The sequence below is a fragment of the Peromyscus eremicus genome, chromosome 18, assembly GCF_949786415.1.
Source record: "Peromyscus eremicus chromosome 18, PerEre_H2_v1, whole genome shotgun sequence".
Lineage (NCBI taxonomy): Eukaryota > Metazoa > Chordata > Mammalia > Rodentia > Cricetidae > Peromyscus > Peromyscus eremicus.
In genome coordinates this window covers 9,470,665-9,484,964 of record NC_081434.1, presented here as the reverse complement: position 1 = coordinate 9,484,964, position 14,300 = coordinate 9,470,665, and the positions used below count along the sequence as shown (strand labels likewise).

At 44.9% G+C, this 14,300-nt stretch overlaps 1 protein-coding gene across 1 annotated transcript in view; it reads right to left on the bottom strand.

Moving 5' to 3' along the window:
* The window catches only part of Helb (DNA helicase B), a 29,673-nt gene extending 15,589 nt beyond the window's left edge, over positions 1-14,084 (bottom strand). Inside the window, exons 1-7 of the mRNA XM_059245494.1 lie at positions 13,837-14,084; positions 11,559-11,948; positions 10,033-10,202; positions 7,300-8,169; positions 4,723-4,894; positions 3,215-3,356; positions 667-821 (exon numbers count right to left, since the gene is read on the bottom strand). Of these exons, the coding sequence (XP_059101477.1) occupies positions 667-821; positions 3,215-3,356; positions 4,723-4,894; positions 7,300-8,169; positions 10,033-10,202; positions 11,559-11,948; positions 13,837-14,014 (2,077 nt within the window). The 5' untranslated portion in view covers positions 14,015-14,084. The remainder of the gene's footprint in view (positions 1-666; positions 822-3,214; positions 3,357-4,722; positions 4,895-7,299; positions 8,170-10,032; positions 10,203-11,558; positions 11,949-13,836) is intronic.
* Positions 14,085-14,300: the final 216 nt, after the last annotated feature.

Here is a 14,300-nt window from a genome sequence, read left to right as displayed (position 1 = left end):
TAGATAGATAGATAGATAGATAGATAGATAGATGGATGATAGATGCTTGAGATATACTATACAGAGTCACAAAGAAAGCAAGCTATGAAGAGTCCACACCTGCTTTTCTCATTTGGAATAGGACCTACATTAACTAAGCTGTTTGAGAATACACATTAGCTATCATATTTAATTAAAACCAGCTCACAAAATATGCACGTCATGATCCAATTTATATAAAACTAACATGAATAATGAGATTGGATATGCACACAATGGAGGACAGACTTGGATGTTTTTGAAGCTGCCTGTCGACTCGATTTTCCATGCTCGAGGGGGTGGCGGAGTGCAAAGGGTGTGTCTGTGAGAACTGTGCCAACTACAATTAGTTTCTCAGAAGAATCACTGAAATCCTTACTCATCCAGCCCTGAGTAAACCCTTACGCTAGTCTTAAAGTTTGCTCAGTCTGTTTTTAACCTAAATCAAGACCCAAAGAACCTCAGCACTGTTCTGTTTTCATCTCTGCTGCTGTGATAAAACACCAGAAGCAACTCTTAAGTCACTTTATTTCCAGTACTCCACTTTTCGCAACACCTACTTTTAGCGTCCAATAACATACAGCTAGTCATTTACTAACAACATCACAAAACTGAAATACTTACATGCAAGCCCATATCAACACTTACTAGCTCGGTGTTCCTCTTTAGGTGACTGAGAACTGCCATTCTCTTCAGGAAGTCTGACAAAAATAAATGTCTTATCTTGAATGGAGATGGGTAGCGTGGGATTAGCAGAGATATTTAGTTCTGCATCAAATTCTGGAAACTGGCGCCTGGAGATTCTTAAATAAAGATATACATGTTATATATATATGTGTGTGTGTGTGTGTGTGTGTGTGTGTGTGTGTGTGTGTGTGTGTGATGTAATATAATAATATAATATATATTGTATATATATGTGCATTACCATCCACAAATGTGTCTTTGTGTATGAAGCAACCTAATGCCTTTACAATAATTCATACCTGTTAGTGGCTGAGAGGCAGAAGGCCTCGCAGGTATATACAGCAGCCAATTCATTTTACAACAAACTACAAATACTGTTGAGATTTCAGTATTAAATTTAGCAATCACTGCCCCCACTACAAGCCAACTAAAAGAAGCAGAAAAGAAATGACCACACAACAGACCATGCACCGTGCTGAGAACCGGAACCAACTACACAGCGTACGAAGCAGGTCTCAGCCTCACTTCCCAGGTGAGCAATAGGAGATGGAGTCAAGTTTACTGGGTTCCCAGGGCCACAGATGCAGAACTCGGGGGCCTGAGAGGCAAGTCTGCTCCCAGTTGCTCCCATATCTCCTTCTCTGTAAGTGACTCTGCACTAAATGAAGTCCTTTCCATGTTAAACCGCATGCTTGTCTTCTGTTTGGTGTTGTGTACTCTGTGTGTGTGTATGCTCCCATTTTCCCAGCTGAGCCAGGCACCCATTGCTGCCTGCTTGTTCTGTCTCTTGATCTTTCTATCATGGATTTTTCAGCCAATCACATGAGGAAACATGGCAACGTTCAGGTGCCTCGTGATAACAGGGCCTCTCGTGGGTTCCCTGACTGAGTCTAAGAACAGGCTTAACAGAGGTGTCGAGGAGAGAGCACCCTTCTGGGCCACCTTCAGCCATGCCCCAGTAAGCGGGGAGAGGAAATGATGGAGAAGGAATGGGCTGCTCTTGCTGGCCACGTCTCAGGTTGAGTTGGGACGTTTCCAGCAGGGAACGTGGATTTCCTGTTTGGCTTGTGCCGCGGGACATGTAACACGCGTCCCCTGGTATGTCATGGAGATCCTTCAGTCAGTAATACTGGAGGATAGTGATGGACTACAGATGATGGCGGAGCAACAGCTTAAATAAACGGTTGCCGAATGCGTTGCTAGGGAGAGCACCCGAGTTTTAGAGAAAGTCGAATTCTAATTGAATTTAGTTTCCCCCAGGTTTGACAGACTTTAAAAGGACCTATCAGAACTGAGATAGCCTTTGGGTAGAAGCAGAAAAGTTATAGGAAATGAGTACTAAAATCCAACTCAATTATTCTTGGTGTTTCGACAGAAATCCACATCAACTAGCCCATCCCTACCAATTCCTCCTGTTCCCACCATTCTATCCGGGGTGGACGGGGCATACAAAAGTATGCTTTGATATGTTCAAGGTTCTGGAGACATACAACCAAGCAAACGGACAAATAGCAAAAACAGAATTCATATAAGAGTAAAAATTAAAGATAAAACTTGACCCAGTGGACGAAACCATCTCTCAGTATTCCATGGTCCCATTACACCTGTAGATTTTAATATCTTCTTCAAAGTCACAAAACAGTAATAATCCTGACTCTCCAACACACTGAATATGGAAAAACCAAACATCTGAGGCCTGAGAGGAACCCCAAAGGCTTCCATAAGGACACTGGGGAAGAGAACTCTCTTCCGCTGAGGAGCAGATGCCTTGGGGCCACCAGGACTCATCTCAAGAGTCAAATCCTACATTTACTTTTTTTGCTTAGGGCTTTTCCTCCCACAGAAATTACCAGAAATTTCTTTTCCAATTCTCCTTGGAATGTGAGACTCATTTCCAAGTCTGTTGCCTTGGGCATAGTCCAGACTCTAAGCTTAACATAACTTTAATTTCCACACAGCTATCCCTTCCAGAATTACCTTCCAGAATCTTCCTACGACTAGTGGATGTCCAAGCCCCTATTTAAAATGGCACAGTAATTTCATATAGCCTACATGCAACTTCTGATTTATTTCAGATCGTCTCTAGATGATTTATACCTAATGCCACGTGAAGGCCATGTAAATGATCATTCCAGGGTAGCGCTTAGAAGATAACCCAGCAAAGAATCTGTACACATTCAGTGCACATGCAATTTCTTCAAATATTTTAACCTCTGGTTAGCTGTCCACATAGATATGGAACCCACAGTTTCAACGAACCAGACGTACGTACTTTTAAAGTCAAGAAATACCTCCATGCCTAAATGTGAACAATAGTCTATGCTGGACCAGTCGTGAAAGATATTAACTTTGGTTCTCTAGCTGTGGCAAGAGGCACATGCTAAGGGGACAGAATGGGTTTACTAAAAGGACAGAATAAATGCATTGTACTAGGTCACTCTGATTCATACAAACAAACAACCCTTTATTCCTAATACAACAGAGACAAAACACAGGGACTTCACTATACCTTGTGGCGTTATCCACAATCAGCTGCGACTCTGATCTGTGGTTTGTCTTCAGTTCAATGGCACACCCTCTTGCCTTAAGAGTCTCAAAAACATCCTGCAGCATGTTGCCAGGTTCGATACTGGGTAACTGTCTAATATCACCTAAAGGGAAAAGGGCATGAAGAAGATTTTATTTACCTAGGATTCTAAAATTTGGGGATTATTTTTGTTCTGCCGATTTAGAGAGAGAATAATTGTAGACTTCTTGTGACTAAGAAAAAAAGCCTCTTGGCCAGGTGGCAGTGGCGCATGCCCTTAATCCCATCACTTGGGAGGCAGAGCCAGACAAATATCTGTGAGTCTGAGGTCAGCTTGGTCTACAGAGCGAGATTCAGGACAGGCACCAAGACTACACAGAGAAACCCTGTCTCGAAAAACCAGAAAAAAAAAAAAGAAAAGCCTCTGACATCATTACATAAATTATTTGAGAATATTAAATATCCTGGGAGGAATTAAGAGAAGGAATGGAGGGTGGATGTGATCAAAATACAATGTATAAAATTCTCAATAAAAATGAATTCTCAATACAAACATTACATGCACATAAATACTAAATGTTTTTAAACCAAATTAAGTTGCATATGACATAAAAATGTGTGTGAAAACACAAAAAGGTGACAAATTTTTAACTGATCTCCTTCATAACTGTGACCCTGGAAAACCGTTAGGAACATACACATCAGACTATGTTTAAAAATCGGAACTCAGACATGTCGCATGCGCTCACTGATCCACTCTGCCTCATTGTGATACGGGACCTGGGGAAGCCACGGTTCAACTGCATAAAGCAAGCCTAGGACACATAAAATAGATGAGCTGAATCGAGGTGAAAACAGACCAGGTCTAGCGGCCAAATGACAGTGCCTTAGACAACCGATAATCTTAGTACGATGCAAAAATCAAACTCCAGAGGAAAATAAAAACTATATACAGGGTGAGAACCGAGAGAATGCTAAGACTTTAACAGAGTCATCTGCTAATCAAATACCCCCAAACACCTAAAATAAATGCCATTTATATACGATCCCATTACAATTAAAACCCAGAACCAACTGATCACTAAAACCCTACAGAATCTGACTAAACCTCATCAGATTAGGAGGCTGGCGAGGCCTAATTTGAATTATTAGCTTAGAATCATAAAATTACTGTAAAGTGGTCTATAATTCAGACTTTTTATTATTTCCAAATGATCTATATCCTGATTTATTCTGACTCTGACATTTTTACTATTTTAATAGCCATTACTCAGTAACTTACAGCACCCTTTCCCATTCATCCAAGCCGGCTGATACACTGACCAGAAGACTCATCCAGGCTGGTGAGGATAACAGGCAGGCTTTGGAATGGGCTGTGAGAATGGCTTCCCACCTCCAACAAGCCGAAGCCTGGAGTAGCATCCACAACACAGCACCCACAGTGCTTTGAATCCGCAGAACGTGCAGATTCTCTCAGTATTTTAACTTACCAAGGATTATAAGCTTCGAAAGCTTGGCGTGCTCACACAGCAACTTTAAAACTGAATTGAAGATTCCGACAGACACCAAACTCCCTTCGTCCACGACCAGAACTCGAACTGTAGAGAATTTCCATGGCTTGTCTACTATATGTTTCTTCCAAAAATAAAAGCTATAACTGACCTATAAGTAAAGTATACATATAAAAACAAAATCAGGTTAAGAATTAACAAGCACATGGTTTTAAAAGTAAAGCCTTTGTGACAGGTGAGGGGAGTATAAAAACATAAGGAACAGGCAAAAAACAGAAAGAACATACCATAAAGAGGGATGAATGAACAAAAAAGATGAATTAAAAAAAAATCAGTAAAAGGCTCAAATAGTTAAAAAAAAAAATGGTTTCCCAGTGAGTCTTGGGTTTAACTTAATAAATAAGTTACAATCACAGTTCCCTTTGCAAAAACAAAAAACAAAACACTTCTCCCATTGTTCTCGATGGAGAAACTTCTCTATTTCTTTTCACTCAATAAACCTCTTGGCTTTCTAAAACACTCCAATGCTTTTTCTGCTTACTAAGTTTCAAGTATTCCAAACCTCTGACCACTACACTGGAAAACCACAACAAAATCACCACTAAGAACAATTCAGCTACCAACGGTATTTATAGTGATTATTTTTAAAATATAGATGATTTAGTGAGGTAATAGCAAAATACCACCGTTAAAGCTCAAACTCCCATCCTTTAGGTTCCTTTCTATTAGTCTACAATGTACAGACTTCATCCCAAGCCTTCTACACACTATGAACATTCCCCCCAATGCATCTGGAAAGCTTTCCCCCTAAATAAAATGCTCTTTTCCTCCCCTGAGCCTCCAAAGCGCTTTAGAATCCTTTATAACATGCATAACACGCATTTTCGGGACTCTGCCCTCCCAACTCTTTACACTATTATCGAGTAAAGTACTCATTCTTGCAACCATATCAAATCATTTCCAATCATTGATAGGTGACTACTGGCCAGAAGGAAAAGATAACGAAATAGCAGAGAACAAAGTGCTGAGCTCCACAGGGCTTTCATTCTACAAGAGAGGATTTTTCCCCCATCTCCAGCACTCCAGGGAATGGGGACATGCTTGAAACTAGTCCTCTTAAGAAATAAATATGGGCCAGGCAGTGGTGGCGCATGCCTTTAATCCCAGCACTCGAGAGGCAGAGCCAGGCGCATCTCTGTGAGTTCGAGGCCAGCCTGGGCTACAGAGTGAGTTCCAGGAAAGGCGCAAAGCTACACAGAGAAACCCTATCTCAAAAAACGGCCCCCCCCCAAAAAAAAGAAAACAAAGAAATATGGTACAGGGAATTAAACTACATCATTAGGCATATACTTCAATGCCACCGACATTTCTTCATGACAAGAACATCCCAATGAAGGACACAGTCTCCCAGTTTACTTTCGGAGCCTGTGTCCATCCATTCTCACCACAAATTGGGGAAGTTACAGACAGGCTGTCCTGGGCAGAACTGATCTAAATGATCAGCTGCTACAGAATAAGGACCCAGGAGACATTTAACAAGAACGGTAAGCTCTGTTAGCCACGGGAGAAGAGCTCGGAGGCAAGTATCGAATCCTGTCGATGAGTACTGGGATACTTCAAAAGCTGATCTGATGACAGAGACAGCCATCAAGTGACAGACGGGGAGGTGGCCTATGCAGCATCGATATCTTGTAAAAAAAAAAAGTGAACATCCCCAGCGGGACTGGATGAAATAAGGTGAGATTGAGTCAACACTGTTCACAACAGTGTGTAGTTTAACTTAACTGATGTCTAGGTGTTAACAGAGAGGGCAGAAGAGCCAGAAAGGGTGACTTATGTGCCTTCCAGAGCTTGAAGCCACCAGGCACCTCCTTCCCAGCTGGATTTCACCCCGATCATGGCTGAGGTCATCCAAACAAGGCTGCAGAGAGAAGCGGAGTGAGCCAGCAACACCCACAGAAGGGCTGAGTCAGTCCACATCCTTGAGGAACAGCTTAGAGAAAATATCGTGAAGGAGGAACTGGCCTGGCCGGATGTATCCAACATGGTGTTTAAACATCTGGGTCCTGTGCTCATCAAACCTGAGCTGGGGGAGGCTCAGGGGACAGTGGGAAAGAGGTTGGACTCTATCCCAGCTGCAATTAAGTGATATGAATCTCAGCTTTGGGACCTTGAGCAACAGTCCCAAGCAGTGGAGGGAAAACTTTTGCTCAGTTATAGCACAAGTCCAGAGGACCCAGGCAGCAAAGGCTCCTGGGAAGGCCCCACATGGTGCAGGGAAGGGATGTGAGGGGGTAGCATGAGGCAGGCAGATGCTGTACTAACCAATGAAAGTGTAAAACCCCCACTGGGAGAGGGCCTTACAAACTATGGAGTCTGGGAATGTAAGTCAGCAGCCAAGCGCCTGCCTGGCACGCACAAGACCTTGAGTTTCATCTCCGGCGTGAAAATAAAAGGAAGGAAAAACTTACAAGCTGGTTACTTCCGAGTGAGAGGCAAAGATGTCTTTAGGGAAGTGTTTTGTCTATCTACTCACAGAAACGTCAAAGGTTTTACCTGATACAGCGTGTAAGCGGGAAGATCAGTTTTCTGCCTCAGTAAACTAGCCGCTTTCCCGGTAGGCGCTGTGAGCAAAACTTCTATAGCCTTGTCCACCGCTGCCGGGCTCTGCTTAGGGAAGGCAAGCCATTCTTCTGAGGCATCCCCATCCAGCTCAAAATCTTTGCAAGCTTGCTCTACTTCTCTTTCTTCCAGCTGCTCCACGTGCTTAAAAAGATGGCTAACGATGGTCGTCTTCCCGCAGCCACCCTTCCCGCTGAGGACGGTCACAGCCTTGGCGCAAATCGTTTCCAGCGCGACCACCTGATCTGGATCCAGTGGGACACCCCTGATCTCTGCACTCATTTCGTGTTCCCCATCACTCCTAACGTGGTCCCCGCCGTCCTGTGGGTCTGAAACACTCTCGCCCTGTGCTAACTCCATCTCATCCGGCTCACTTCCTTCCGCACTTCCTGAATATTCGGGCTTCCCGTTGCGAATGGACGCCAGAACTTTCTTCACGTCCACTTGCAAATGCCAGGGGGATCTGTTGATCAGGTCACAGATGGAGGAGGCGATGCCTTGCTCGGCCTGGTACAGCTCAGAGAGGAAGACACAGTCCTTCTCGTAGGTCACCACGTCAAGGTCCTTCATAAACTCCAGAGATTCGCATGCTTCCTGGAAAGACATGTACTGTCCCACCGCCGAAGTTAAGGCTTCTACTTCAACACACGTGTGCCCGTCTTCTCGACACGTCTGCTTCAGCTTAGCGTAGACGACCAACGCGTTCCTCTGCAGGGGAGTCATCAGCTGGAGGAGAGAGGGACACTGACTGAACGCCGTCCAGCTGGCCTCGCAGCTCAGAAGCTTCATCTGCCGGTAGGTTACCTGTAGGAAAACAGAGATCAGAAGGCCACACACAAAGTATACATAGTGATGGACATGATAACTCTAGCTGAAACTGTGTTACCTTAAGCATTTTCAAGCTCTGGAAAAGAGGTATTTGCACAGAATTTGGAGGAAAGGTCATATGGTACATCGTTAATGTTTTTAACTGCCTTATATTTATATATATTTATTATATATAATATATATTTATATATAAATTATATTTATATATATTACATAATATAATATATTATATTTATATAGGTGTAAATTTCAAATCACCATTTCAAACATTGTCAAACAAGCTACATGGCTACACACACACACACACACAGGAATTTCCTGATTTATTTTTTCTTCCCCAGGTCTCCTAAAGACAACATCACTAACAGTTTCTTCTTCCAGAAATGACTTTGGAAGGCAGGTATTACTGACCCTTTTCATTGACTTTTTAAAAGCCCCTTAAGACGACAATTATTAAGTCTCTACTACGGAAAGGCTTTAGAAGACTGTGTGCCATCATCTCGATGCGGGGTTCTTGTCTGTGGAAAGAGACATTTAATCAACCAGTCCAATTAAGTCAGTGTGAATCATGTAATGTGTAAGTAAGATTCACAGCGGAGAGGCTTCCTGTATGGACGACACTTTTGTAGGGGTCTTTGCAGGCACTGGGAAGTGAGCAGCTGCCTCACTTTCTTGGCTTGCTGGGATGTCCATGTGTCTATCAGTAATTCTTCCCAAATACTACAAAGGAGACCCTTCACTACATTATCTTTCGGCTCCATCATTCTCCTGGAGACGCCCTTCCTAAGGCCTCTACTGCCTAGAGTCCCCTGAAAAGTCAAACACTGAAGTCCCCATCGGCTCAGAATGGGATGACCTTTGCAAACAGTACCCTTCAAAGAGGTCACAAATGTCAAACAAGACCACACTAATGATACCATTAGAATGGGCTTTAAACTCCTAAGATGGGTGTCCTTCAGTGAAGGACAGATTAGCACGCAGAAGTAAGTGAGCTATGCTTAAATTCCCCAAGAGAGACTGAATACAAATAAGACTTATGGAGGTGAGGAAAGACCTGAGCCCTGATGCATGATGGATCATATCACGGGTAATTCCTGCCTCACCTTCCTCTGCTGCCTCTATGTCAGGGCCTTTCTGGAGAAGATGTTCCATCAAGGAACATCTCTACTTCCATGCTGGGTTGGGAGTCAGTATTACTTACTTCTCATACTGGAGATGGTTAAACTTAATCAGTTGTGTTTTCATTTGGAAAGCCACATTACAGCTACCAAGATTTAAGGACCACATTCACTCTAAAACCATTCAGGCCTACAAGTGCCATTTCAACTCTTCATCTCTGACAAGAAGGACAAGTACGGACTTACATGGTGTTATTGTACCAAGTAACAAGCAGACAGCAGCTTGATGCACCCTGGGAATATTTAAGTCCTCAATAGTCACACAGGGATATGAGAGACTATACTGCAGAGCAAATGACTCAATAAATCCCAAAGAACTTTTGTCTTCCACGAGACTGACACAATGACAAGTGAGTGACAGAAAAGCATGTCACATCATAATGCATTACATGGTAAAATTAATAGTGATAATCTGAACGGCATACATCTTGCTGTGTTGGTTTCTGTTTATTAATCAGTCGACTTCATTATTTATTGACTTTATAGTCGTGTCAGAATTATAGACCTAAGACGTTTATGTTGACCTATGACACTCAGGGAAAAAAATCCAACCCTAAATCCACATATATTCTCAGCAGAAAGAAATACAAACGTGGCCACATTTGAAGAACTCTGCCTTATCCAAGATTACTGAATGCTGAACAATAAATGTCTGACTTACCCTACGGAACCCGAGCTTCCACGGATGTGTCCCCAAGGCTTCTTCTATCCTTTGCAACACCTCTTCAGAACTTGAGCTGATGAGCCTTCGAAAGTGCCGAGGAAAAAGAGTTGGAAGGAATTCCATGACTTTTGGGAACTTCAAAGCTGTCATCACACACACAAACGGGACTGCGGGAGGTCAAGAAAGAACAAAGCAAGACATACCGTGAGCCTAGACTGGGAGACTTTTCTCTTAACACAACCAGCTGAAGACGCCTAAGTCAGAAAGATTACTCCATTTACCTGAAGCACTAAGAAAGTTAATAGAATTATTAACTTGGTAGAAACCACCTTGGTAGAAATGGAAGTTAATAGAATTATTTCTACCAAGATGGTTTCTTCGTTACGAGCACCAAACTTTCTGTCCTTTATTGTTTTGCTTGCAATATAATCATAAAAAAAACCCTCTAATGCATCCTATAAGGGTAAATTTAAAACTAAGCACAAAAATAAATCATTTACGCATTAACCTTTACAATTATTTTCCCAATTGTAACCCTGATTCTTTTGCCCTCGAAGTCATTTTGGTGTGATACAAAATTCATTTGATTTCACTAAGAAAGAAAATGTCTTCTGCATATAGACGTCCAGATAGAAAGCCATATTTTAATGCTATTTTAACTCATTCAGAATTGAAATATCTCTAAAGTAGATTATTCCACAGCTTTCCTTTCTCTTCAGTCTTCTTTTTTGTTTTGTTTTTTTTTGAGACAGGGTTTCTCTGTGTAGCTTTGGTGCTTAATGACTCCATGAACTCAAAAGTCTAGAGACAGAATCACAGTTTTAAGGTGGACCCTCCAGGATCAAGTAGATCACTGACTAGAATCCTTGCATGCTGCAGGGGAGGAACACGAAATTCAATGTAACATTTTCATCAAACTGACTTCAAAGAGGACCCAGGCATACTCAAACTGTTGACACTGTAACACACTGTCACCTAAGAAGTTCACCACTGAAAACCAAACTGAGCCACAAATAAATAAATAAATCTTCAGTCTTTAGTACAGTGACTTCACCTTGGGCCACATTCATAACTATCCCTGGTCACATGTGGCCTGCAAGCTGTGGGCAAATTTTTTTGTGTCCTTGATCTGAAATGCTCGGGAGAAATATTCGGAGACTTTTTTTTTCTTTCATAATCTAGAATATTGGCCTATAAGAAGGCTTGGGGATGGGATCCAAGCCTAAATATACAACCTGTTTACTTTTCATATGCACCTTAAAACACACAGGCTGAAAATAACACTGTAAAAATATTTTAATAATTTTGTGGATGAGACAGAGTTCATGCATATGAATGAGAAAATGTCACCTATAGTATCATGCCCATGCTCAGAAAGTTTTACATTATGGAGCACTTCAGATTTTCTGATCAGAGAGGCTCAGTTTGTCCTATGCAAGATACGGCAGGAATTAACAGCTGTAACACTTCAGTCATTCAGCGTCTCAACGACCCAAAAACTCACCGATAAAAAACATACTTACATGATTCCTCCACAGGCAATCTCCTCACATCCTGCTCAGTCTCAGTAGATGTTTTTATATTTTTCTCTCCAGGCTCTCTGTCGAAACATCTTAATGTTTCCGGCAGATTTTCAAAGTTTAGCTTTTCAAAGCTTGACACTCTCTCTACCCATTTTAAAAACTCATCTCTGCGCTCGTACCCACACTCTTTAAGGAAAAGCGAACAGATATTTTTTTGAGTGGGTGGCGACATGTCGGACTGTAAAAAGTAGGATGGAAACCCTTGAGCTTGGTAGATCTTGGACCGCACAGGCTTTACAACAGAAACCTTCACGTGCCACCAAGGACCCAGGAGGGGGAACCGCCCTCTCACGGTGCACCGCTCGTTAGTGAGTTCGTCGGGAATAGAAACTAGAGAAGAGGGGGGAAGATGGAGATAAAGAGAACAGGAAATTTGCAAACGTCTCCGCCAATATGTACCTCTCTCTGATCCCCTCACCCATCCACGCAGACATCTCTACCCGCTACCTCCAACACTTCGCTCTGCCTGCCTGTTTCTCCGACACCCTGTCTACAACAAGGACGCGGCTCCACCTGCACATTCTGGAGGCAAGCACGGTGCACGCGTGGATTTGCTCTTTGAAATCCAGTCTGCCTGCTACCATCGCCTCGGCTAATACCGGCCTCTATGTGGGGCTTTAAAGTTGCCAGGATGCCTCCCTTGGCATGAGGGTGTTCAGCTCTCTCGGCTGCGCTCGCCTCTCCTGGCCGGTCCCTACGTTTACGCAGAGCTCAGCTCACTTCTCCAGCATGAATCACATGTATGTCTCTCCTCCATGTGTGGTGTTCCGTCTCAGCACGAAATGTGCCTGCTTCTCTGATCAGAGAACAGCTGCCTAAGTCATGAGGGGTATTTCCACCGGGGTGGTGACGTCATCACCTTCTCTCCCTGGGGTGTCCCAGGGCCAAATGCTCCGGCCAGGAGAGCCGGCTGCACTTCCGCCAACATGTCATTCTGTGTGTTTTGAGTTCAAATTCAGTCATACTTAAAATGCAGTAGCTCCTCACTGGCACTGGCTGTGTTTCATTGGTAATGTCTGTGGCCACACGTGGTCAGCAGCTGTTATTGTACGAGACCGTGCAAGCGTGTGTGTGTGTGTGTGTGTGTGTGTGTGTGTGTGTGTGTATGCATGTGTATGTGTGAATGTGTGTGCATGTGTGTACGTATGTGTATGAGTGAATATATGGGCATGCGTGTATGTATGTGGGTATGTGTATTGTGTATGTATATTTGTATTTGTAAGTGTGTGTATATGTGTGTATGTGCATGAAAGTGTGTGTAGGGGTGTGTGTGTGTGTGTGTGTGTGTATTGTGTATGTATATTTGTATTTGTAAGTGTGTGTATATGTGTGTATGTGCATGAAAGTGTGTGTAGGGGTGTGTGTGTGTATTGTGTATGTATATTTGTATTTGTAAGTGTGTGTATATGTGTGTATGTGCATGAAAGTGTGTGTAGGGTGTGTGTGTGTGTGTGTGTGTGTGTGTGCGCGTTTTCTCAAAGTTACTAAGGAACAACACCATCTTTGATTCAGGCAGGGCAGCATAATCAAAGTTTCTGGGTGGGAATCCGGGCACCACATCTACTTCCCCGACTGTCAAACTACCTCCAACAACTGTAAACATTGTAAAGAGGAAGCTTGACTCACAGATATGCCAGTCACTGCTGCTACCACTCACTGCTTCATGGTAAGGACCGTGAGGCCGCTGCGCCAGGACACAGGTCCGCCTGTCCACCTGTTCCTCCACCTGCCACCCCCACCTGTCCTCCAGTCTGTCCCACGTCTGTCCCTGCCCCCCCAGCCTGTCCCGCCATCTGTCCCCCGTCTGTCTCTGTCCCTGTCCCTCTCCCTATCTGTCCCTGTCTGTCCCCGCCTGTGCTCCCCGTCTGTCCCCGCTTGTCCTGTCTGTCCCCAGCCGGTCCCCCCGTCTGTCCCCCGCCTGTCCCCTATCTGTCCCCCGCCTGTTCTCTCCCCCCCGTCTGTCCCCCTCCCGTCCCCGCCTGTCCCCCCGTCTGTCCCCCGCCTGTTCTCTCCCCCCCGTCTGTCCTCCCGTCGGTCCCCGCCTGTGCCCCCGTCTGTCTCCCGTCTGTCCTCCGTCTATCCCCTCGTCTGCACCCCCGTCTGTCCCGCGTCTGTCTCCGCCTGTGCCCCTGTCTGTCCCACCCCCACTCCCCGCCGCCGATCAGAACCGAAAGTCCGTCGGTGCACCCGGCACACCCGCCCGGCGGCACTCGCTCACCTCGGGCGCGCCCCGGCAGGCTGCCCGCCTGGATGCCGCCGCTGCAGAGCTCCTCGGCGTCCACGAACTCCGAGTCCCGGTCCCCGTCCTCCTCCTGCACGTACTCCTCCTCGGTGTCGTCCTTGTCGGGGTGCAGGGGGCCCCGCAGCTCGCGCAGGTGCACGCACGGCCCGGCCATGCTCTCAGAATGCAAACTCAGCCCGAACCCAACTCCGGAAAAACCCGCGCGATGCCCCTGGCTGCCCCCAGCCAATCAGCTCCACCAGGGCCAGCGCATCAGCTTCCGGGAACGCCTGGGCGGTGTGCGGCCTGGGGCGTGGCCTGAGGATGCTCCGCCCCCGGGGAGGAGGGACCCGCCCCCAGGGTGGGTGTGCGCTCCTGGAGGTGCAACTGGGCATCCGCAGCTGACTTTTGCCGATAGGCGCTTTCTAGAAGTGCAGGGCGTTTCTGGCCGAGAGGGAACC